Below are 26,581 nucleotides of genomic sequence, written 5' to 3' on the forward strand. Positions count from 1 at the left end.
TTCAGATTCTCACTCACTGGACACAATCAGCTATAACCTAAGCGCCAAGTATAGAACAGAAAAATAGTATGTCAGTACAAATAGAAGTCCTTAAAATCACTCAGGGGCAACTTCTGAAAACCAGCTCCAAAGTGCACCCTCATTTCTAAGGGACAAGACCACGTGAGTATGTGCAGCTACCCTAGGAGAGGGAAATCTAAAGAACAATAAAAACCACTTCTTTTTATAGCCTGTGAATTTAGCTTCCAGGTATCTCTAGGGAACATACCCTATTACAAGAGCTACCTTGCACAGGAAAGCCAATGCCCATGTTTTCCAACAGGCTTTTCCCATTCCTAGTCCTCCCAACCCAGATAGAGTTTATGAACAATAGTGTTGCCTGGTAGTGCAACGGACACTGTCCATATGTCTTAACTTAGTAGGTTTCTACCATCTTGGTTCCAGGAGAAGGTAAACCTCAGGTCATCTTCCCATGCAGAAAAGGTTTAGAACTATTACTATCTTCTTCCTAGAGATACGCACCTCTCATAGTATTTATTATTAATTTATTTTTTATCAGTACAGCATGTGGTATGTTGTAAATTGTGGATGTTTGTGTTTTGCTTGAATTTAGAACATACTGTGTTTTGAAAACAACACTGAAGGAATGGTTAGATTTTCAGTGTAGCCTGCAAAAGGCATAGTGCAGCTGAAATAATCTTTAGAAGTAGCCCTGGTTCTTAAACTTCACCGAGCTTAAAGGGCTTCCACGTTCTGAAATAGGGTATTTCAGATGAGTTTTTCCCAAGATGAGGGAAGACATTCTAATATTAATGAGGTCTGATTTACATTTGAATGATGTGAGCCTCTCATATCAGTTATTCTAGTAATAGAATGCATGATATAATGTAATCATCCTTTAAAATTTTTCCTAGGTAAGTGATGTCAATGATGATGTCCGGAGGGCAGCAGTAGAATCACTTGGGTTCATTCTGTTCAGGTAACAATTTCTAACTTCTGGTTCTCTTTATAGTCCTTTTTTTTTAAATAGTAACTAAACAGAAACTAAATATCTGAGGGATATACTTAGGTTTAGAGTGAAGACCATTTAACAATAAGATTAGTATTGTTGATCTGAAAAAGAAGCAAGTGTGTCTTGAGAGTCCAAGAACCTATTTGGAAAAGTAGTGAAATGACTTTATTATTTCTGGTTTTGTTTTGTTTTTTGTTTTTTGTTTTTTTTTCATAACATTCCCTGTGTTTGCTTAAATTTTTAAATCCAAATAGCATGTTTAGTACTCCTCTTTCCATATACATTGGTAATTCAAATGGGATCTTGTATCTAACATAGGGTTGTAGAGTTCTTGAAGCTCTTTAATGAGAATAAAAGGTAATAAGCTTTGTTTCAGTGCAGAAGGGTGAAAGTTTTGCAGATTTAAGAAAACAATTTTGGACTGGAGATTTGGAGATGCCCTTGGCACAGGATAGTTGTGATTAAGAGGACGTACTCTGAAACCAGTTTGCTGGGATTGAATCCTGGCTCTGCCACTTCAAGCTGAGTGACTTTGGGCTTGTTAGCCTTTTTGAGCCTCCAATTTCTCATCTGTAAAATGGGTGTAACAATAGTACCTATTTAAGAAGTGTGTTTTTGGGGTGCCTGGGATTGAGTAGGAGGGCTCCCTGCTTAGCAGGGCGTCTGCTTCTCCCTCTTCTCCCTCTTCTACGGCCCTTCCCCCTGCTTGTGCTATTTCTCTCTCTCTCTCTCTCTCTCTCAAATAAATAAATCTTGGGGGAAGAAAAGAAGTGTGTTTTTGGATGAGTAACTGAATTAATACCTAAAGCCCTTAGAACAGCCTCTGGCACTAAGTGTTATTTAAGCGTATGACAGTAGTGGTAACTCTAACAGTGGTGGCAGATGCAGTAGTACTTCTTGCAGCTCTTACTGTCTGCTTATCTCCAGTCTTAAGTACTATCGTTTCTTCTGGTTAAGATACTTTATATTAAAATCTAGCAAAGGCAAATTAAAAATACTTCTTTTAGCTCTATTTGGACATTGCTTATTGTAGCTCATTTGTGATGGAATTAAACAAAAAAATAAGTTCCCAAGGTACATGTTAGATGAGATAGTTAGATGAGTCTCACTCATGTCCTTTTAATCTCTGGGGTAGATTGTCTCCCACATTCCTGGGAGTGGACTTTGTTGTAAAGGTCATAATACAGTTCAACAAAGATTGAACATCCATTGTGAACTGGCTACAGGAACTTCTTCGTAACATCTTAGATAGGAAGTTACTCCATTTATCAAGAAGTTACCAGATAGGCTCTAAGATATTTTACTCTGTGGATAAAAATTTTGAATAAAACAATGAAGTACAGACCTATATGATATGGTAATCAGGTTTCTCCTTACACCAGTTTTGTTGAATAAGGTTGTTCAGCCACATGCCAATTGGCTCCTTCATTGTGTTGTTCTCTAAACCTCATTTGTTCACCTTGTTCACAAAGACACTAGAGAGCCTTCACTAATTCTAAAGACAGTATTTATACAGATCTACTAGTCTGATACCTCCAAAACAAGATAAGTGATTAGTTGGTTATTAGTGTTTTTGTAATCCATAGAAGTGTCATATCATTGATTCTTTTTCTAAGGTATGACAAAACCTATGTTCCTTAAGCTGTTCCACATTTTTTTAAAAGATCTGCAGTAGACTCCACACTTATTTTCTTGAGTCCTCTTACTGTTTTTAAACATAGACTATTTAGCCACTTGTAGTCTTTTTGTACCTTTGCCATTCTCTTATTTTTTCTCAGATTTGTCAGCAGTGGTTCCATAACTACAACCACAAGTTCTCTTTCAGGGAGGTGATTCATTTAGCTTACAGAGCTGAACTCATTTAAGCCAGCCAGTCTTTGTACCTGTTTTACATTTTTTAAAAAAATTTTATTTCTTTATTTGAGAGAGAGAGAGAAAGCACAAGCAGGAGGGGCAGAGAGAGAGAGAAAGTCTAAAGCAGAGCCTGTGGCGGTTGGGTGGGGGGGCGGTGGAGCCTGATGCAGGGCTTGATCTCATGACGCTGAGATCACAGCCTGAGCCGAAACCAAGAGTCGGCAGCTTAACCAACTGCCACCTGGGTGCCCCAACCTGTTTTTCATTTTGATCAAGCTTTACAACATTACTTTTTACCTTTCTGGTCCAAATATCATTCTCCTAAGAGGGGAAAAATAAGTAAAAATAGAAGTTGGATAGTTCTGTTTTCTCCCTGTCAATTTTTTGGTGTATTATTTTAGCCAAACTATGACCCTAATCTTTCACTGATTTTGCTCTGGAGTTTAGATCCAAGGATGGGAGTGCTGTTGGGGGAGGGGAGGGTGTGTGGAGTATTATTGCTATCCAGAGAGGGTTTTTTGTTTTAATTCTTATCAGAGAACTAGATAATTTTGATTTGGAAAGTATATTTTTCTAGGGGTACCTTTAGTAACTACTGGTTTGTGTAAATAATCCACTCATGATGGTCTCTTCCTTTGTTTTGCTTCTATATTGTCAGTTACTAATTCCTCTTGGTGATTTTATATTTCATATCCTATATATCAGTGGCATGGTGTATATATTCTGCTACAGAGGAAGCTGAGCTTTTTTTGAAAACTGTTTTTCTTCCCTTTTTAACCTGACAGCGCTTTGCTCTCCAGTTAACATTCAATTCTGCCTTTGCTTTTCCTGTAGCTCACACTCATGCTAAATTCCCAGTTTTGGCAGCAGATGTCTCCCATGAGCTGCTTAAAAGTCTAAAGGTTTTTCTTAGATTTTTTTTTTTTTTTTTTTTTTACTACCTAGACTAGTGAGATCCAGCTAATGAGTGGTTCTATATACTTGTTATTTCTAAGGGACCATTCTGAGTTCTGTTTTTCATAATATGACTCTTTATAAGTAGAAGAAACTGGACTTTAGGAATGATTTTGTCTGAAAGTTATAGATTTCTAGATGAAAAAAATTAAATGTAATCAATTTAGGAATAGCAATTGAAACCAAATTCTCAAAATTCTCAAAATTTTAGATTAGTGCCATTTCCTGTGACTGAGAATTTTTAAAGGTGGAAGAAGCTTAGAAATATTTTTTTTAAAAAAAGAAGGAAATTGAAAAAAAAAATAAAGAAGAAGAAGGAAATTGAATTCCAAAATAGTTAATAAAATTTCTCATTGTCATAGGACTAAATGGTACAACTGAAATTCAAAACAGATCTCATTATAGACCAAATGCTTTCTACAACATGCCTTTCCATCAGAGTACTATTTTCCTAAGCAACTCTCATAGAACATTTTTATTCTCAAATTTTCTCATTACCTTTAATATTTGGAAAGTTTCTGTCCTATCTCTTAAGAACAGTAATTGTTTTCTGATGCACCATCGTTTACTTTCTTAGAATGTGCTCCATTTTACCATTTCTTCCCTTTTAGATGTTACATATTACTTTTTTTTTTTTTTTAAGATTTTATTTATTTACTTGACAGACAGAGCTCACAAGTAGGCAGAGAGCCAGGCACAGAGAGAGGAGGGAGCAGAGAGCCCAATGTGGGGCTCGATTCCAGGACCCTGGGATTATGACCTGAGCCGAAGGCAGAGGCTTTAACCAACTGAGCCATCCAGGCGCCCCATACATATTACTTTTAAAATAACTGCAGACATTTGACCTTCTTGAACCATAATATATATTTTTTTATTAACATATATTATTTGCTTCAGGGGTATAGGTCTGTGAATCATCAGCCTTACACAATTCACAGCACTCATCAAAGCACATACCCTCCCCAGTGTTCGTAATGCAGCCACCCTCTCCCTCCCTCCCCAACCCCCAGCAATCCTCAGTTTGTTTCCTGAGATTAAGAGTCTCTTATGGTTTGTCTCCCTCCCCAGTCCCATCTTGTTTCATTTCTTTCCCCTCCCCCCCCACGACCCTCCCCCCCGGCCTGTCTCTCAAATTCCTCATATCAGAGAGATCATATGATAATTGTCTTTCTCTGATTGACTTATTTTGCTCAGCATCATACCCTCCAGTTCCATCCACGTCGTTGTAAATGACAAGATTTTGGGTTTTTTGATGGCTGCATAGTATTCTGTGGTATATATGTACCACATCTTCTTTATCCATTCATCTGTTGATGGACATCTAGGCTCTTTCCACAGTTTGGCTGTTGTGGGCATTGCTGCTATAAACATTGTGGTGCATGTGCCCCTTCGGATCACTACATTTGTGTCTTTAGGGTAAATACTCAGTAGTGTGATTGCTGGGTCATAAGGTAGCTCTATTTTCAACTTTGAGGAACCTCCATACTGTTTTCTAGAGTGGCTGCACCAGCTTGCATTCCCACCAACAGTGTAGGTGTTTCTCCACATCCTTGTCAACATCTGTCATTTCCTGACTTGTAAATTTTAGCCATTCTGACTGGTGTGAAGGGGGTATCTCACTGTAGTTTTGATTTGTATTTCCCTGATGCTAAATGATGTTGAGCACTTTTTCATGTGTCTGTTGGCCCTTTGGATGTCTTCTTTGCAGAAATGTCTGTTGAACCATGACTTTTTAAATCTTTTTAAGTCTACTTACTGGACGTGAATACTGAAAACATGTGGGTAAACATGTATTTGTACTTCAACTTAGATGAAATTGTCTTGCGGGAAACTAACAGTTCTCATGTCTGTTATCTTCTTTACTCTCAGGTAGTCCAGGGAGTTACAGTATTTTCACTGTTTCTTTCTACTGAAATTTTTGTGTTATTTGTTCATAATATATAAGATAAATATTGAGAATTAAGTTAAAAAAAAACATTTTTGCCATGGCGAAATGAATCTAGAACATTTTTTGTGTAATAAGTAGGTGATTATTAGGCCCATTGTTATCTGTCCAGTAGGAGATTTTATTATAGCTGTAGTTATAACTATTATAACTCTTTTTATAGTACTGTGTTTGGCATTAACTGAAACTCAGTTGGAACTGAACATAGTATGAACTATTTTAACTTGACATTGGAAAGGAAAGTGAAGAAAGTAATTAAAAGAAGCATTGGTCTTTACATACTTGTTGAGATTAAGTTTCTATAATGATCTGATACAAACTTTTTTTAAAAGATTCTACTTTATTTATTTATTCATTTTAGAGAGAGAGCATGGGAGCATGAGTGGGGGGAGGGGCATAGGGAAAAGGGGAAAGACACTCAGGCAGACTCTGTGCTGACTGCAGAGCCCAATGTGGGGCTTGATCTCCTGACCCTGAGATCATGACCTGAGCCAAAATCAAGAGTCATACCATTAACCATGAGCCACCCAGGTGCCCCTGATGTAGATCTTTCTTAAAATTAGACAATCCTGGTCATCTCTGCTATGACTTAAGCTCTTAAAATATAAAACCAGATATTTCTCAATGTATACATTAATATGCTTTCAGACATGAATGGATCTTGCAAGATGTGAGGGAGATTCTCAGCACAGACTTTTTTATACCATAGAGAAATGGGTTCCTTGAATAAAAAACATTGCACCATCATAGATGCTTAGAATTTGAAGGAACCCCGAGCAGTTAGTTACTACCAAATGTGTGATTCATCTTTACAATATTACCGCTCACGATTTTGTATCAATTCAATACATACTCTCTGTATTCTACCTCAGTGTCTTTGTGTCTGTGTTCTTGATGCTATAATTTCCTTACTTTAATTTTGTCTTTTCACTCTTTTTCTATACCTTTGTTTTCTCCCTTTGCTAATTAACGATAAATATAAAAGCAAATGAAAGGTTTTTTAAAAATTATTTTTCTAAAGGGATACAGTTCTACTCTTTTTCTATGAAGTTAAAACTAGTCTTTTGGTTGCTATTGGTGTGGTTAACTTCTGAGATTTGCTTTAAAATTATAGATTTCTTAAAACTCTTGTGAAATAGAAGAATCAGTTGTGTATCAAAGTGGCAAAAGTTTGTGCTATGTTGTACTTTTTCAGAAATAGTTTATATTAGAACTGTATTTCATTTTCTAGAAGTACTAGAATATTTCTCATTACCTAGAGAAAGATCTCTCAGCAGACTATAAGCAAAGATTTTTTTCCCCAGGAATTGATGCTGACTAGTTTAAGGGTCTTACAGTTAATTTTGTAGGTATGTGTTTGTTTTAGCACATACACTAATTTGGAAGCAGTATAGAGCATGTGAGAAGGTAGTCCGTTTACTCTAGTTTGTCTCAGGGTGGAGTTTGGCAGTGTGTGTGCCATCTCTAGTATTTAGACTTCTGGAACAATTATATATGCCTTCAGATATATAAGGTGCAGTTTGGAATACTGTTAAAGTGACATCAGAAAACTTAATCTTATGTGACTTGGCAATAATATATGTCAAACTCATCATATTAGAGACTAGAACCAAAATAGATAAGTTTTACTTCAAGAATTAAATTAGGGGTGCCTGGGTGGCTCAGTCATTGGGCCTCTGCCTTCGACTCAGGTCATGATCCCAGGGTTCTGGGATCAAGCCCTGCATCGGGCTCCCTGCCCAGCAGTAAGCCTGCTTCTCCCTCTTCCACTCCCCCTGCTTGTATTCCCTCTTTCGCTGTCTCCCTCTCTATCAAATAAATAAATAAAATCTTTAAAAAAACAAAAGAATTATTTTGCATATCTGAACTGGGCCATCCTTCATGCTGCTGAAAAATCTTAGACTGCTGGGGGGAATTCCGTGCCTAAAGCTTTGAGATTTCGGGATTAAATTTGTAAGGTATGCTCTTTCTGGCAGATGACACAGAGCCCATAAGGTCTATGTTCTAACTATGTTTTAGGAAAGGATTCTGCCATTTGGAGAATATATACCTGGTTCACTTATGCTGAGTTTCTCCATAGCCAACACATTTCTTGAAGTAATTTTCTTAAACTTAATCACCTGGAGAGGGACAGCACTAGTGCAATAGGTTGAGACATAAGAATGGGTCAGCCTGAAAAGGAAAAGCTAGGATGTGGACTGTCTTCACTGCAGAACCCTTCAGCTAATTTTGTTCACCATTTATGGCAATAGCATGACAATAAAATATCAGTTGTAACTAGAATTGGCTACCAATACAGACTACCCACCTGTACTCATTTCTTAAGAACCCTATGTAGCTGAGAAAATTGAGGCTCAGAGAAATTAAGTATCTTTCATAAATTTAGTTAGTTGGTGACACAGTTTGGATTTATTCCCAGATCTAGCAGTGCACAGTGAAATTAGGAAAGGGTGAATAAAAAATGTTGTGCCAGAAGTTCAGCCAAGTTTTTGGGTCATTATGGGGTCATTAAAGTTTAGGTTCCTGGATTGAGATCCTGTGTCTCCAGTTTGCACTTGTTCTCCAAGGAACAAAATGAATTTCAGGTATGCTGGAGTGATTTCATTTGCATCCTCTTGTTCTCTAAGTTAGACCCACTTCTGGTGAGTAGATATACCTGGTATCAGACATTTAACAAATAGCTCTAGTTCTGAGATCCTACTACTTTGTGTGGCACCTAACAACTGTCCTCCCTACCCCTTCCATCACAAGTTTCTAGATCAAAGCAATATCATGACTACCTTTAACTGAGCCAGACTGTAATGACAATATTAGCTTACCTCCAGATGCGATCATTCTGTGCACTTATTTTTAGTCTTCTATTCCTCTTGTTGTTGTTCTATGTTACGCCTTATGTTTTTAAGGCTTTAAAGAGGTTAATGCTTTTTTGTCTTATTTCATTCTTAGCACAGCTTTCATACAGTTAGGAACTAAAGAAATTCTTACAATGACATTGTTTATTTTTAAGACTGAAACTTATTGATTTACTTAATTTTATTTCATTTGAATACCTTAACATTTAGCCAGACAGCAGATTGTTTTTGGATTGTTTTTGCTTTCAGCTATACAAAATGATTTTTTTCATGGAGTAGTTTTGTCCAAATAAAGAAAATTGTACATCTTAATAGATAACTCTTATTTTAAAGAGATGATTTGATACATGACATAAAGTTCTTCTTTTATAATTCTTGGTACATTTATATCATCTTCATCACCTTATTCATTGTTATATTAATTAGATGAAAACTGACATTCCTTCTATACATAACTGACTTGCTCTTCAGTTTTGTCACCTTCGTATTCTGTGAGGAGAAGTGTATCTAATAGAATGATTGAGGAAGCCTGAATGTTTGAACTGTGGAGCCTCATTGGGCTCTGGAACATGGCAGGATTAATCCCATTTCTCATTCCATGTTTCATGAAAAACTTAGAGTTCTCTGCCTTTGGATTTTGGAAGTAGATATTGCTGGAACATTTTCTGACAGTTTTTACTGATTTTATGGCCCGGTAATTGCAGCTGATGTATCGGCCAAATGCATTCCGAAATGTCTTATTGAAGAGGGTGTAGACCAAAGGATTCACCCCTGAGGAAACGTAGCCTATCCACACAAATACCTCTAGGAGCATTTTGAGAGTAGTCTGGTTGCAGGAATCACATAAAACTAAAGTAATATTTGTAATAAAAAAGGGGCACCACATAAGCAAAAAGAGAAAAAAAACAATTCCTAGAACCTTAGAGGCTCTCTGTTCATTGGAAATGGTCTGCACAGACTTTTTTCCAACTGTGGACATTCTTCGCCTTCGTATCTTATCACTTGAGTTGGGCAGAGTTTTGCCTTTGTGGGAACTATGCAGCATTGCCACCTTTTCAGGTGATGAGCAAGGTGTTTCTTTGGAACTTTGGAAGACTGTAGACACAGCCAACCACGTTAGGTGTTGAGGTGGCTTATTTTTGACCAAGTAAGCTTTCTTCTGTAAAGCTTGGATAGTGAGAAAGTAGGTGACAATCATGATTGCCAGAGGTGTGAAGAAGGCAGCCAGTGAGCCAAAGAGCATGAAGTTGCCAAAACGATCCTTTGTCAGCACACAGGTGATGTTGCTTGGGTTACCTGCATCAGTTTCTATCCCTCTAATGGGTACTGGAATGGCAATGCCTTTAAGGAAGAAGGAACAAGATAAATTGAGTTAATTTTATGACCTTTGACTCTTAGATTAGGTCCTTTTAGAGTTTATCTTAGTGACTTTATGTGGTTAATGGTTAGTCGATTTTCATTCCTAGTACACACAGTGCAGAATCTGTCAAAGCATTTAATTAAAGGAAGATTTAACAAATAGACCCAAGTAAGCAAACCTGATGTTTTTAAACAGATTGATTAGTGATTTCAAGTTTATAATTTAAGCTTCCCTAAAGCTGTAGTATGTCTACAAAATAGAAGAGAATGTCATTTATTCTCCATTTCTCATAATCTGTTTGTGTTTGTTGATCTATCCCAGGTTAAGAAAAAGTAGTTCAGAAGGGAATTTGCTTTATCTTTATATCCAATGTAGTTGATTTAAAGAGACTTCAGAGTACATTCATGCAGTATCTTAATTCTAGATAGATGACTCTTTTCTTTGAGGCTACACGGTTTGATTTAATAGACATTTTCATTATTTGTAATTTATGAATGTCTTAATCTTTTCCTCTGATGACTTAGGGAAAACTAAGTGGAGTTCATTGTTTTTTTTTTAAATGCTACTTAAATATTTGAGATCATATGAATCATGAAATTTACTTTCCTTTTTTTTTTTCTTTTTTATTAACTTATACAGTGTTATTTGCTTCAGGGGTAAAAGTCTGTAAATCATCAGTCTTACACAATTCACAACACTCACCAAAGCACATACCCTCCCCAGTGTCCATAACCCAGTCATCCTGTCTCCCCCCACCCCCTAGCAACCCTCAGTTTGTTTCCTGAGATTGAGTCTCATATGGGGGGAAAAAAAGTCTCATATGGTTTGTCTCCCTCCCCAGTCCCATCTTGTTTCATTTTTTTCCTTCCCTTCCCCCCATGGCCCCCCCGCCCTGCCTCTCAATGTCCTCATATCAGAGAGATCATATGGTAATTGTCTTTCTCTGATTGACTTATTTTGCTCAGCATCATAGCCTCTAGTTCCATCCACGTCATTTCAAATGGCAAGATTTCGGGTTTTTTGATGGCTACATAATATTCCATTGTATATATATACCACATCTTCTTTATCCATTCATCTGTTGATGGACATCTAGACTCTTTCCATAGTTTGGCTGTTGTGGACATTGTTGCTATAAACATTGGGATGCATGTACCCCTTCGGATCACTACATTTATATCTTTAGGATAAATACCCAGTAGTGCGATTGCTGGGTCATAAGGTAGCTCTATTTTCAACTTTGAGGAACCTCCATTCTGTTTTCTAGAGTGACTGCACCAGCTTGCATTCCCACCAACAGTGTAGGTGTTTCTCCACATCCTTGTCAACATCTGTCATTTCCTGACTTGTAAATTTTAGCCATTCTGACTGCTGTGAGGGGGTATCTCACTGTGGTTTTGATTTGTATTCCCCTGATGCTGAGTGATGTTGGGCACTTTTTCGTGTGTCCATTGGCCACTTGGATGTCTGACAGAAAGGGAGAAGATATTTGCAAATGACATATCAGATTAAGGTGTAGTATTCAAAAGCCTTATCAAATTCAACTTATCAAATTCATAGATAGAACTTATCAAATTCAACACCCAAAGAACAAATAAGCCAATCAAGAAATGGGCAGAAGACATGAACAGACATTTCTGCAAAGAAGACATTCCAAATGAAATTTATTTTCAGGTTGAGAGTTCCTCTAACAGATATGAAAGAAATATATCTCATGCTAATTTTCTAATACTTTAAATACCATGGAGAGGGTATTTAAATATGATCTTGCCACATGAAGTAGCTTATTAGACAAGTACACAAGTGTTATCCTGAATCCTTTCCCTTTGAAACAGCAGATTCTTAAAAAGAAGTTTGAATTAACTGTATCTTTAGAAATCTCTAGAATCCTTGTGTTTTGTTTTGTTTTTTTATGAATTTGAAAGTACTTCATCATGTACACAGCCTTTTTATGGTAACTGAAGAGCCATTGATGAAAATATTTTCCTCAAATACTTTCTAACAGGGAGGCTACTGCTTTATCTACTTTTCCTCAACTCTCCCACCAGAAAGTGGATTCTTTATACTTACTGTTCTACTAGAAGTCAGCACATTACAGCTTGAGGGCTGAATCTGGCCTACATCCTGTTTTTGTAAATAAAATTTTATTGGAACACAGCCATCCCCATTTGTTAACAAATTGTCTATGATTGCTTTTACTCTCCTGCTGCGGAGTTGAGTACCGTTAGAGCCTGCAAGCCCAAAATATTTACTTTCTTGCCGTTTACAGGAAAAGTTGGCTGACCCCTGCTGTACCCTGGTAATTCTAAGTGATTTTTCCACTTTTCTCCCCAAAACCGTTCCCTTTTGAAGTCTATTGATAATCTGCTTACAATACTCTGTTCTCCATGCAGGTCATCTACCAACCTCCAGGACCTCTGCCCATCTTCCTCAGTAGATTCAGCACCTTGCTAAAGCCTTCCTCTCCACCACTCCATTGCTGTTACCTTCCATGACTTGACCTTATTGATGACCCTTCTGACATCTTCATTTTGTGTCTGTTGAACTCCATTCTGATATCTTTTATTATTTTTAAAATTTTATTTCCAGTGTAGTTAACATACAGTATTATATTAGTTTCTGGTGTATCAACCCTCATTATTATTATTTGCACTCCTGAAGGCATCCACAAACCCTCTTAAAGCTGTTCCATATCTAAAACCAAGAACTTTGTGTGAAATTTCCCTTTCTTGCCCTGCTACTCTTCATTACTGTGGGACTTCATTTTACAGTTATGTTGACCTCTAGTCCATTCATCCTTCTCTATTTTCACATTCTGTTAACCTCCTTCAAGGCTCACATTACCTTTTCAACCAGATTGGTGGTCAATAACATAAGTTTTCACTGGTACTTTTTATACCCTTATTCCCTTACTCTTTGATACCTTACTTTTTGCCAGGTCTTACTGAGGATAACTAAGTCCAGAAGAAAGCGAGCTCTTTTCAGCATTTTGCAGAATTTAAAAACTGAAGTAACCCTATCATCTGCTTTTTCTTCTACAAAGTTACTAAATTGTCACTGGTCCTACAAACAAAGGGTGATGAAATGAACACAGCATTGATTGTGACCTTTGGTGCTGAAAAGCTGTTAATAGTCTTTAAGCCAACTATCTAAAACCTCTACATTTTGGGGCACCTAGGTGGCTCAATTGGTAAGCATCGGTCATGATCCCAGGTGCTGGGGTTGAGCCCCATGTCAGGGCAGGGAGCTTCTTTCTCCCTTTCCCTCTGCTCCTCCCCTCCTGCTTGTTAATGCTCTCTCTCTCTAACAAATAAATAAAATCTTTTTAAAAAATAAAACCTCTAGGTTTCTTTTCTCATCTATAAAAGGAAAAAGGATGTGATCCCTTCCAAAGCTGTAAATCTGGAATCTTTATATTAGTCTAATTTGTTTATTATCTGCCTTCCTTGAATATAGAGGCTCTTTTTTATTTATCTTTGTATTCTTGATATCTAGTATGTCACAGGTATGCAACAGAGATTTGATCTGCTTATGGATTCATGCGAACCAGCTTTAATTGGGATCACTTCTAACAGTAGGCTCTTTATTGGCTTGATCATATTTCATGGTTTCAAATGTTTTAATTCTTCTTAAGGATCATTTCTCCTGTTTTCTCCCTGCCTTTGCCCTGTTTCCTCCACCTTAACCCAACACACACATACCTCACACTGTCTCCCCCATCTCTCCCTTACTGCGGTGAGTTTATCAAAAAGATTGGGACTTCTGGCATGAGCTACTGTAGTTTCCCTCCTTTCTACTTTAAATTTTGGTGACTGTTACCCATTATCTCCCATGCCCTTTCTCTGGCTTCTTTTGGGGGGCCTTTTCTGCTCTGTCAATCAGCATCTGTCCCCAAAACTAGCCTATCTCTCTGCTTACAAACCTGTCATTCTGAACAGACTTTTCCTTGGCACTGATTTCTTCACAAGCCAGAGTAATAACACTCCTTACTTTTACCTCCAAACTTTTCAAAAGAGGTTTGGCCCTGCTGTTGTTTCAGGAACATAAAGGTCACTTTCATTATCTTGTTTTTTTTTTTGCCCAGTGTTCTTATTTTGATTAGAGAGAGATCATGTCTTTTTCATGGTTTTCCTTTAGCATTCCAGATCTCTCTTGATTTTTTTCCTCTTTGATTTTTTTTCTAGGAAGAAGTGAATCTTCTAGTCAGACTATTGATGATCATCATAGTAATTGTTGTGAATCTTTTCTGATACTAACTTATAAGAGGTCTGAATTATTTCTGCTGTACTTCATGCTAGGATACTCTATCATAGAAGCTATCTTTGAGCATTAAAGATGGGCACAAGGGCATAAGGCAGTTTAGAAGAAATACTATTTTCTTATGTAAATCATTTCTGAATATCGCTAGCATCTCTCTTAAAACCTCCAATTAATCATATATCCAGAACACTTATGTAGACACTTACTGCCTTTATTCTATACACATATTGGCTTCCAAGATGAATTTATGGTCTTTAGTACGTGCATACAAAGTGTTTGGTTTTTTTTTTCTTGTTTCTCTTTTCCTGTTTATCTTCTTAAGTGTGACTGAAGATGCATTTTAATTTTTTGTTACTTTAATACTAATTTCGAGATTCTGCATGCTCCCTAGACCTTAATGATCTATTGACAAAAACAAAACCTGTTTTCAGACTTAGTCTTCCTGCACATCAAAATCAAAGCAGGAAGATATCTCAGTAACCTTTGTGAAGATGGTTCTTTCTGAGGACGTGAACTTTTTGCTTTTTCACACATGTTGTTGATAGTGTGATTTTATATGATGACATGGCATAAAGAGCTTGTGTTGGTGTATCAGTATATCAGTAGTCTGCCTTGACCTCTTATGCTAAGTTTCACAGCCTACCTGGCCTGGTATATTTCTTACCCAAAAGAAACCAAAAGCTGTTTATTTATACCACCCCACACCCTGACATTCCCCACATACCTATTGAAATTAGCCATACCACTGTAATCTTGATGAGTGCTGTGGCTCGTGAGTTATATTGATTGGCCTGGATTGGCTTTTTGATGGCTATGTAACGATCCACGGAAATGGCACAGAGATGCATGATGGATGCAGTAGAAAAAAGAACATCAAGAAATAACCAGGCAGGGCATAGAACAAGTGGGAGGGGCCACATAGCCTCTGAAAAACAAAACAAAAGCATATTCTCATGAATGGCAATCTTCAATTTGCAGTTTCTTTTTAAAGTGATACATATTTTTAAACTTTTTGTTAATTATTTAAAATTTTATGAGTTAACCTCCACAAATGTCTAACTTTAGATAATGGATTCAGTAATAATAAATATATTTCTGTAAATGGTCCCTTTTAAATACATTTTCTGTTTTGTATAGTAATCACAACACCCTTTTTCAAAATCAGCAGTTTAGCATTTTTAGCATTCATTTGACCGTAGTTGCTCTTTTGTCTGTTCCTTTTGTGATCTTTTAAAAATTTCCACACTGTTGCAACTGCAACTTAACCTTGCTAGTCAAATAAAATTAATTTTTAAGCTGCTTTTGTATAAAAAGAATATTTTACCATATAGAGGAAGCAATACGATGTGGCAAAAAAGAGTATTAGAATGGGAATCTCAGTGAAGCCTAGGATTTGGCTCATTTCTAGCAATAACTAGCAGCATGATCTTTGTTTATAGCAAATTCTCATTTGGTGAAATAATTAAGTGAAATGATAGGAGTTTTCTTTTTGACAGAAGTAGTTCTTAAATAAAGTTTGCAAAAGGAATGACTTCAGATTATTCTGAAGAAAAATGGATTGTTATCCTTCCATATTTCATCATTCACTCCAGGCACTGGGGAGTTATGTTTTAAAAAGCAAGTGTCAGGATTAAACATAGTACTTAATTTATGTAACAAACTCTTATTAAAAAAATTTATTCTATGCCTCATACAGTCTTAAGCATTTGAGAAATAATAACTTGGAAAAAATTCAGTATTGGATATGGTACTGAATATCCTATGTAGTTTTCCAATAAATTTACTTAGGCAAGTATCTATAACACATACGGGTTGATACGTTATATTTTATACATACACCCAGTATATATATATATTTGCAGTTCCAAAACACCTAAAATTTATTTTAGGGTTTCCCCTAGAATATTTCATTTAGAACCCACATTTCTAACAGACACACACACACACACACACACACACACACACACACACACAGATTTTAGACCTTGCAATAAAAGCAAATTACTTCTTTGCAGAACAAATGTCGTATATATATGAGAGTATCTAAATCCTTTTTATAGTTTAATTGTTGTATGTCCACTGAAAAATATAAACTATTTTTCCTAGTTTTTGCATGATTATTTGACCTTGACAGATAATTGGGATAATTGAAGGAAGACCAAGATACCATTTTAGGATTTCAGAGCACCAAGAAACTCTTCAGTTGTAAACTGTTTAAATTTAAGAACCTTGGGGATGGAGAGATGTTAACATCCCACACCAAAAATAAATAAATAAATAAATGAAAGCCTGTCATTTAGGGAAAGAGTTTTGAGATAGATTTGAATATGTTTTTTTTCAAAAGCGTGCAAATTAATGTTTTAAAAGCAGTGTTTTAGAAGACTCTGGGGAACATTATAATATCTTGGGTCTTAAAAGATGCACCAGCATTTATTCACTGTTGTAGGATAGGCACTCAGAATGCCTCTTTATGGGAGACCTCTCAACATAAATCAAGTATGGCAGAGAAATCTGTCTTTAGAGAGAAACTTAATCAGTTAGATTTTTCTCCCTCTTAGTCATAGTATTCAGATTTTCTGTTAATAAGTAGAAAAGGACTTTGGACACTGAAAGGCTGCAACGGACCTCAGCTTAAGTAAACTCACAGTTCAAGTAGAGTGAAAATAATCACATATGATTGAAAGAGTTGTGCAGTGGAAACTACTTGAAATGATGTTACGTTCTAAACTGTCCTGACGTTCTATATTTAGAACTGAGTAGAAGATAGAAAAATACTCAAATGTAGAACTATAACAAGAGATACTGATCATAGTTTTAAACTTGCCTATTTAGCTTTTCTAATTATGGGTTATATGTTTTTAAATTAAGATCCGGGAAATTCTAGTCATAAATCTAGTAGCCATGAGCAGGAAGCCATGTAAAAAGTACAAGTCTTTGGAAAATAGACAATTTGACTCTAATTGTGGACTAAAAGAGAAAGCTCTTTAGTGCTCCAATGAAGCCTTGTTAGGCTCACTTTCCAACAGAATGAATTTATTTTATAAACTCCAAATTTTCAGGGGCGTCTGGGTGGCCCAGTCGGTTAAGGGACTGCTTCTTCTCAGGTCATGAGCTTGAACCCTTCGTTGGGCTCCCTGCTCAGCAGGGAGCCTGCTTCTCCCTCTCCCCACCCCCTCACACACACACCCCAATTCATGCTCTATCTCGCTATTTCCTCTCTCTCAAATAAATACAGTCTTGGGGCGCCTGGGTGGCTCAGTGGGTTAAAGCTTTTGTCTTCGGCTCAGGTCATGATCCCAGGGTCCTGGGATTGAGCCCCACATCGGACTCTGCTCGGCAGGGAGCCTGCTTCCTCCTCTCTCCCTGTCTGCCTCTCTGCCTACTTGTGGTCTCTGTCTGTCAAATAAATAAGTAAAATCTTAAAAAAATAAAATAAACTCCAATTTGGGTGCATGAAGCAGATATTATAATTAATGCAGTTTGCTAGAATTTTATTATTTTAGTCAGTACTTACTACTAATAGTAGAAATACTGAGGCATGATAGGGAATTTTCTTTAAGGAGACTGTGATACAGGTTTAGGATTAAGAGAGATGGACTTTATTATTAATCTTTATAATTGAAAGTTTCATGAAGGTACTAGTCAATAGGCTTTTTATGAAATGAACATAAAAGTAATATGACTGCATTAAATTAATAGAAATCTTTTATATAAAGTAAGAAGAAAAAAATCTTGCCTGCCTACATAGATTTGGGTAATCTAAGAATTTATACAAATTAAAAACAGTTCTAGACATTCTCAGGTTGTAAAGGGATTTTCCCTAGTCCAGATACTTTCATTTCTAAAATTATCTTTTCATTTAGTATTAATTTGATAGGCTCAGGGTCAGAAAAGTTTCTTACTTTGGTGTGGAGTAGATTAACTACTCCAAAACTTTGTTATTTTTACTAGGGTTTTAATTTGTTTTAAGGATTTATAATTTCATTTATTTGTTATAATGTATTATGTCCAGCTTACTTCCATAAGAACTTACTATACTATTTCATATGGACCAGTTATAGATTTATACAGAAAGAAAAACATATATAAGAGTCAATATAAGGGAAATAAGTTATCCGGTACTTGAACTAAATTAATTACTGCTGGGGCACCTGGGTGGCTCAGTGGGTTAAAGCCTCTGCCTTCGGCTCAGGTCATGATCCCAGGGTCCTGGGATCGAGCCCCGCATCGGGCTCTCTGCTCAGCGGGGAGCCTGCTTCCTCCTCTCTCTCTCTCTCTCTCTCTCTCTCTCTTTCTCTCTCTGCCTGCCTCTCTGCCTACTTGTGATCTCTGTCTGTCAAATAAATAAATAAAATCTTTAAAAAAAAATTAATTACTGCTATTCTGGGACTCTGAACTTGTCTTTTTCATAAAAGCTAAGGCAGAAGAAGGAAAACTTTTAAATTGTATAGTATTGTTGTTTCACAAAAAGTGCACAAACTTTCTTTGAAAAACCTACCTCTTCCCCCACCTGCTCCCAAATTAATCTTAAAGAGGAATTTAATTTCAGTAAAGTTTGAATAATGGCACTTCTGTGGATGCCTGAAATAATTACAGGTCAGTAATTATAGGAGCATAACAATCTTACTGAGTTGTGGATTATATATAGTTCATTATTTATCTAAAAATATTAATAGCACAAAGTTTGTTGCTTAAAATGAAGACTTGCATGCTTCAAATACCACCATACATAAGGGGTGTTAGAATTGCCATTCAATTACATCAGTTTCTGTTTGTCTCCAGACAAGGGTCAACAACTTCATAGACTTGGGCCCAGGCTCATATCTTCCTCAGAAAAGAGATATGGTTATCATCTCAAAGATTCGTACAAGTATTATTTAAGACCCAAGTATTCTGTATCATTTAATATGAAATATAACTTTAAAAAAATATTGTCTGAAAAAAAAAAATACTGTCTGCTTCGTCCGCAGAGAAAACTCTATGGCTGACTTGTTAGGTAAAGTTATTTCAGATGTAAATGTTGGCTGTTTGTCAAATATGACCATTATGGTTGCATAATTTCTCATTTCATTTGAGAAAGCAGTGTAAAAGAGTGAGTTAAGACTGTGAATTCTGGAGTCCATTCTCCAGGGTTCAAATCATGTCTCTGCCATTTATTTATTATTCTTCTGTTCTCTCTTGAAAAATGGTGATAATGATGATGATACCAATTTTATAGGATTGCTTTGAAGATTAAATGCAGTAATACTTGTAAAGTGTTTAGAACAATGTCTGGCATAAGAAAGCACTCTATAAATGTTAGTTCCTATTACTATTACTGTTTGACAGAAACTAGCCTACCCATTAAAACACTCCTACTTAGAAATAAATGTTATCATCACTGTAAAACCAGTATGTTTGTCCTCCTGTCTGCTGTAGTAAGAGTGCATGTATCCAACTGAACTTAAAGCTTTTTTTTTTAAAGGTATGAGAATGTGTTTAAATTTTCATGAAAGTATGCCTTTTACTCTCTATATTTATATGTATGTGTATATATATAAATAGCAAACATAAATAACTTATATACATTGCATGCTTGGCTATTTATTTATTTATTTAGCTTTCTTTTTAATGGCTATAGACACCTGAGTGTTTTTAACCAGAAACTCCATTTCTTGGTGAGATGCACTCATTTGATCTGAAACCTGCTTACTCTTTCAGCAGGTTTTTAGTTTGGAAAGCTGAGTTATATGATTAATTCAGAAAAATAATTAAAATTAACCTGTAAATCTGAGACATAAGGTATTTGCCTTCTGAGAATTTTAAATGACTGTATTTTTGAAGCTATCCCAAGGGGACTGTGCCTATAGAGTTTACCAAGGTAAATAGTTCATGAGTTTATTAGAGTAGGACAGACCCTAAATAGCCTCATAGCCAAAAAGGACACGGGGTTCTCAAAGTACCCATTTTTTTATTCTCAGAAATTCTTACATTTCTCTTATCTTTCAGGAAAGAAAGACATAGATCAGTGCTTCAGTTTTTATTATGAAGCTTCTGTTTTGTTTTTGTTGTCATTTTTCCACTACATTTGGATATATAAAATACTCTGGGATTAGATGTCTAATATGATAGTGTTTTCAACATTTCAAGTGATTTAATACTTACAAAATTTCTTTTCTTGGTTTTTTATATTTCCACTTTCCTTTTTTGTTTGTTTTTGTTTTTTAAGATTTTATTTATTTATTTGACAGAGAGACCGTGTGAGAGGGAATACAAGCGGGAGGAGTGGGAGTGGGAGAAGCAGGCTTCCCGCCAAGCAGGGAGCCCAACACAGGGAACCTGAGCTAAAGGCAGACGCTTAATGACTGAGCTACCCAGGCACCCTAAATTTCCACTTTCCAAAAAGAAGTGCCTTTAATTGCTTTGGTCCCTCATTTAAGATTGGGTAGAGCAGCATTTCACCACATAAATAACTGATTTTCTTTTTCTTTTACTGCTGTACATCTGTTTCACCTCTCTGGTCAGATTCACATCTAAACTAAATCACATATTTAAAGTTTATAAACTCTTCTCATATTCTGCTGATACTTGCCAGTTACTGGTGCCTATAATGTGCTGGGCCTTAGTTGACTATTTCAGGATTCAGTGCCTGGGATGTCTTGCTTCAGATCCCTATCTTGCAACCATTTTATTTTCTACAGCCTCTTGCAGTTTATAGCATAGATACTGTTTCAACTTTAATTGTGAGACATGGATTAAAACTTAAGTTATAAATAAACCAGTAATGACCAATGAATGACCAAACACTGTATTCTCTCCTTTACATTTTTAATCATTTATTTAATGAAAGTTCAGAGAAGTTCATAAAGTGTGAACATCCTGTCTTTTTTATATTGGCATATGATGTTCTATTTTCCTTTACATCCTATTGAGGTATTTCTAAATGCCTTCTAAGTAGGCATTTTTAAGCCTTATGTTATAAGCCACTGACTTATGATCGTGGATTTTGGGAATTATACACAAGACAGTCAAAACTAGACCTACAAAGCAAAAGTTAAGTCTAGTGCTCCCAGAGTGGAAGAAGTGGCAGAAAGATTGACATAGGTATCACAGTTCATTTGAGAGACCATGTTAGGCCAGTCATCCTAATCTTGCTAAAATAGAAATTCTGTAAAAAAAAAAGCAAACAATATTATAGAATCAAATATTACGTAAATCATTGGTTGAATAACATACTCCGCAGCGTAAGAGTCAGTTTTTAAAGTTTCACTGCTCTCCTTTTTTCAAAACTTAATTTTATTAGAACGTTAACTAATGTAAAGTTTCTTTTGTTACTTTCATTTAATTTCCCTGAGATAATTAAAAGCACTCATACTACTCAGTGGTAGTTAATGTTTTATGTTTACAGAATCAGGGATGCTTTTGTTTGTACAAAAGTCTGAAGTTCGGAAGATGATTCCTATAATGAGAGAAAAATACACAAAATCTATTCCCCCCTTTAATGTTACCAAAAATTCTTATAACTGCATTAATTTAGGAAGTCTTTGTATTTGTTAACATGTGAAGGGCTATAAAAATCTTAGTGTTTGAAGTCAAGTCCCAATTTATGGTATGTGCAGTTTCCAATTTATGAATGCATCCTTTTGAAGCTTTTTAGAGTGCAGAGCATGCATTTTCTCATATTCTTTCTCTTAGAAATGGAATAATGTTTTTAATAATGAATTTAAAGCAGTAATTTTTAAGTAGTGTTTAAGTACCCAGGTTAGTTTAGTTTTTAAAAATCTAATCCCCCAGTATTGCTTCATTACTGATAGAAGAAGTGTTTGGGACCACAGAAGATTTTATTTTTTAAAAATTAGCAAGCATTTGAGAGAATGAAATGTAGTTAAAACATATCATAGTTATTTAGGACATAAATAGGAAGACATTCCATATATTTTATGTTAAAATATATTGGGTTTTCTGCTACCATTTATTGCCAAGAATATCTTGGGTCCCAAAAATCTAAATATAAGCTCCATCGTCAGCTGCAGATACCTCCCATTTTTCTGTGGACTACACGGAATTAGCTCTTTTATCTGTTTTTCTCTTTTATCTAATCATTTTAATACTATGAAACTTAGCTTTTTAAGATTCTTTAACTATTTAGCTGATAATTTGAGTATCTACCACAGTAATTTACAAATAGTGGATGTTTGATATGGACTTTAGAGTTAAAATTCAGTTCTGTGTAACTCATTCAGTCTCATTTATTCAAAATAATATATCAATTAAATTTTATGGTAGTATAAGATGAGCATTGTAACATTTTCTGTATGTCTAGCAAAAACATAATTTAAAGAGTATGATTTTACAGATTAATTAGTATTGTGTGTTTGGAGATAAGAGCCTTGAATCAAGTATCCAAATATACATAAATGTTTCTACATTATCCTCATTTACTTTATTTCTTTCAAACTTTTTTCGGAATCGAGATCCTTTAGGTTCTCCTTTAGAATAAAATTTCTTAATTACTTCCCATGGTTACATGTTGTACTAAAATATTCAAAAAATTACAAATGTATAAAAGAAGGGATAGTTAGATATTATTAATGATTAGAGAGTCCATTAAAGCTGTAGAACCTTAGTTATTACTGCTTTGGTTAAAGCCTTGGTTCAATGTTAATTTAGAATGGAAAGTTTAGCCTGTCACCATCTCATTTGGGGGATCAGACACTTAATTTAGGTATCTTTCTATAATTACTTAAAAATGTAACATATAAACCTAAATATAATAGTTTAAATTGGAGGGTTTTTTTTAATTGGAGTTTTTAGTCTCCTTCTAACACATATTCTAGTTAAATAAACTTTACTTCTATAACCTGAAATATTTTTATCCTCACCATATAAACATAATTTCAAAAAGCCCTATCTGCTACAAATAATCATTTTTCTTAAGCAGTTAATGAGTCTAATATCAATTTATGCAAAGCACTGAATAAGTTAAGTATTTTCTTTATGCTGATTCTCAGAAGCCCTCATAATTTATCAGAATTATTTGTATTTACCCAAATTCTGTAACTAGAGATGATACACATAAGTGAAAACTTTCATTTTAATATTATTATCTCTTTTCTTATAACAAACTAATATTTTAATATCAAGTTATTATTGTAATAGCTCAGGTTTTGGTCACTTGTTTTAATAGTTCATTTTTAATAAATTTTTAATATTTAATTTTATTTTGAATCAGATTTTTCTTACATGTATCAAGGACATGGATCATTAGAAATCATAAAAATTAAACAGATGAATCATTTCTTAGGACACTGTGAGCCAGACCATTTCCTTTAGCAACTAAGCATAATATTTTCTTAACATGACACATGTGTTAAGAATTATGTTTAAGGCTAAAGTACACAAATGATAAAAAAAAAATAACAACTTGTAGAACAATTCCAATTTTAAATTGGTGTTTAGTGATTCAAATTGGAATTAAGTGATTCAAAGATTTTATCATTAATCAATAACCCAGCACATAACCAGCTGTCACAAAAGTGTCCTTGCTGTTGCTTGGTCAAGAGAAAAAAAGGATTGATAATGGGAAAGTTAAAGTATAGGTCTTTCTCTTCTTCACTGTAATTTTTACGCGATGAATGCAGAATCTGTGGATCTTGCTAACTTGGATGACTTTTTAAATGATTAAATGGCTAATTAGACTTTTATTAGACGGCTGGAGAAAGAGTAGAATAGTTTCTAAGAAACTATTTTTTGCTCTTTAAAACTCATTATCAACGGTAGAAAATGATGGAAATGAGGGACTGTTTATCTACGGTTAACTTTAAATGGTCCAAGTCCATATTTAAAGACTGAGTATCCATTTCTCTGATAGTATATCATAGTTCTGTGGTTTGATGCCAGGAGCAAAGTGAAATACTTACCAAACATTATTGTCAAGAGGGCAATTGGCATCACAAACAATCCAACCAGCAAATCAGCCACTGCCAGGGACATTAGAAAATAATTAGTAGCATACTGCAGCTTTTTCTCCAGTGAAACAGCCAGAATAACAAGGATGTTCCCACCAATTGTGGGTATTATCACCAGGAGTATCAGAAGAGCTGCCCAGCGCGGTTTATCTCCCTGTTGCTCACCAGTCTGTTTCATTTCCTCTGGTATCGATTCTGTCTGTAATCCAGACCAGTTAGCAAAGATTAAGTGATGAAAGGAGCTCTGCAAAATGTGCTCAGGAATTGTGCTCTGTTCTGATATTCTGTAAGAGAAGGCCATTCGCTGTTTTTGTGTGATGTGATCCAATTCCGGACAATGGTCTGCATGGTCGGTAGCTAAGCTGGTCATCTGCTTTTTAAAGGCATTGTACCCAGGCTGAAAACTCAAAGCCAAAGTTGACTCCTTCCTTTAAAAAAATTTTTGGGTTCTTGAAAATGAGAGTATACAAGCTTCTGTCCATTTCTGTAGGTAAGGCCCCAGGGTTTAGTCTTCTGCAGAGGCTCAGATTTCAGAAGGCTTCGAGAAAGAAACTGATAGCTGTGAAAGAAAGACTTTATTACTTTCTCTGTCTTCTCTCTCCTCTCTCTCTCTCTCTGCTGTAGCACTAGACTTGTGTTTGAATTTGAATGCCAGTGAGTTCAAAGAGTTCCCCCCAGATTTAAAATATGTAGATTGCATTATTTTATTTTGTTATTTGCAAAAAAAAAACAGAAAAAACTCTTGAACTTAGTAGCCCTTCCCATCTTAATAGGTCCCTTGTGCATTTGTGACAATGCAACCTATTTCCACAGTCGTGTTCCTGATATGCCTCAGGTCACGAAACAGGAGATGCATTAATTTTTTCAGTGGTTATTTAAAAAAAAAAGGCTAGATGTTTCCTGACCCTTGAATGTCTTTTTACCTTTACCTTAGAATATGTACAGAAGAATAGAAACATTAAAGCTCTACATAGTTCTGAATAGAACTTTTTGGTACACACTGGTTACCCACCCAGAAATTCTTCAAGCCCACCTAAAGTCCATATGAATGATTTACCAGCTAGGAATCCTTATTTGTAATTGGGTTTTATCTGGTCAGGTTTATCTTAATACTGATGTAATAGCCATTTTTATGCAACATTTTAAAACTCTTTTAGTTTGAGAGAAGGAAAAAAATAGGTATTAGTAGGATCCAAATAATTGTTTTTAATAAAATAATCTTTCAGAGAAAGCCTATTACTGCCACAAATATTTTCCAAATTTATCACTTTATGCCAAATTTGAAACAGTTCTTTTTTTGTTTTAAGTAGTCATTTTTTTCTTTAACCTCCCTAGCTTCCTTGGGAAGGAGGATAAGATAAGAGGAAGGTTAAACCATTAATTCATAAAATCTGTAAATCCAGGGGTGCCTGCGTGGGTCAGCCAGTTAAGCGGCTGCCTTTGGTTTAGGTCATGATCCCAAGGTCCCGGGACTGAGCCCCACGTCAGGGCATCCTGCTCAGCAGGCAGCACGCTTCTCCACTTGTGCTCTCTGTCTCTCTTCCTCTCAAGTAAATAAAATTTGTAAATCCTATATAAAATATCTCTCCTGTAACATTGGTAAAACTTTCATTTTGGTTTTTAAGCCACTGAATAGAAATAAAAGATACAGTAGCAGTTTTTCTGAAGAAAGGGAAAAAATCTTTAGATTAATTCTAATTATTTGTAAAATATTTATTTATTTATCTATTTATTTGTAAAAATACTTACCTCTTCTTGTTAATTTCCTGAGCATGTCATCTGATCTGCTCAGTAGACCTGCGTGCTGCTCTGACTGAAGTCCTCTCATTGACTTATTCAGAGCCTCCCACACAGACGCTTAAAAGCAATGAAACAAATGTGTTGTATAGCTGCAGGCATGCCAAGGAGGTTATTTCCTCTTTGATACATTCATTTTTAGAAAGCAGCAGCATTCATTGTAATTCATAAAACTACCAGTTAAGTATGTTGAACCAGTTCATGAACCTATTCATATTGTATTCTTAAGAGCTCTCTTTGGTATTTGAGAGATTGAAATAAACTCTGTCATTTTTGCTCAACATAATTTTGTTTTGGATTAACACTGAGGTGTTTTTCCTTTTTGAAAAATATTAAGATATAGTCTAGAGATTCTAGAGCTTTCATTCTGTAAAGAGTGTGCCCTGTGAACCTTATAGTGATTTCCAGAGTTCTAATTTCTGAACAAGATTCTTATTCAGCTTTTATGTGTTGGCTGTGGAACACAGTTAATTCTCTCTGGTTGCAGCCTTGTATAGAAGAACACAGAAGGATCTGAATTCAACATGTATGCATAGGTTTTAGTAGAAACTTTGATTGCTCGTTTTTAAACAGATGGCCTCTGGATTGGGGGGTTGGTTC

The 26,581-nt window shown here is 35.5% G+C and overlaps 2 protein-coding genes across 4 annotated transcripts in view; one reads left to right on the forward strand and one right to left on the reverse strand.

Annotated features, from left to right (window-relative positions):
• Positions 1 to 26,581, forward strand: part of LOC111143971 (proteasome 26S subunit, non-ATPase 1) — an 86,071-nt gene that overhangs the window by 25,602 nt on the left and 33,888 nt on the right. For all 3 annotated transcript variants that reach the window (XM_022498015.1, XM_022498023.1, XM_022498034.1), the window contains one exon: positions 915 to 979. In XM_022498015.1, coding sequence (XP_022353723.1) covers positions 915 to 979 — 65 coding nt within the window. The remainder of the gene's footprint in view (positions 1 to 914; positions 980 to 26,581) is intronic.
• LOC111143984 (5-hydroxytryptamine receptor 2B) lies at positions 8,744 to 26,066 on the reverse strand. The gene is made up of 4 exons (XM_022498044.1): positions 25,934 to 26,066; positions 24,137 to 24,743; positions 14,962 to 15,162; positions 8,744 to 9,958 (listed from the first exon to the last, which is right to left on the reverse strand). Exons 2-4 carry the CDS (start codon positions 24,552 to 24,554, stop codon positions 9,063 to 9,065), a joined length of 1,515 nt encoding a protein of 504 aa, XP_022353752.1. The 5' UTR covers positions 24,555 to 24,743; positions 25,934 to 26,066; the 3' UTR covers positions 8,744 to 9,062.

The sequence above is a fragment of the Enhydra lutris genome, unplaced genomic scaffold, assembly GCF_002288905.1.
Source record: "Enhydra lutris kenyoni isolate GAN:26980312 unplaced genomic scaffold, ASM228890v2 scaffoldscaffold1, whole genome shotgun sequence".
Classification (NCBI taxonomy): domain Eukaryota; kingdom Metazoa; phylum Chordata; class Mammalia; order Carnivora; family Mustelidae; genus Enhydra; species Enhydra lutris.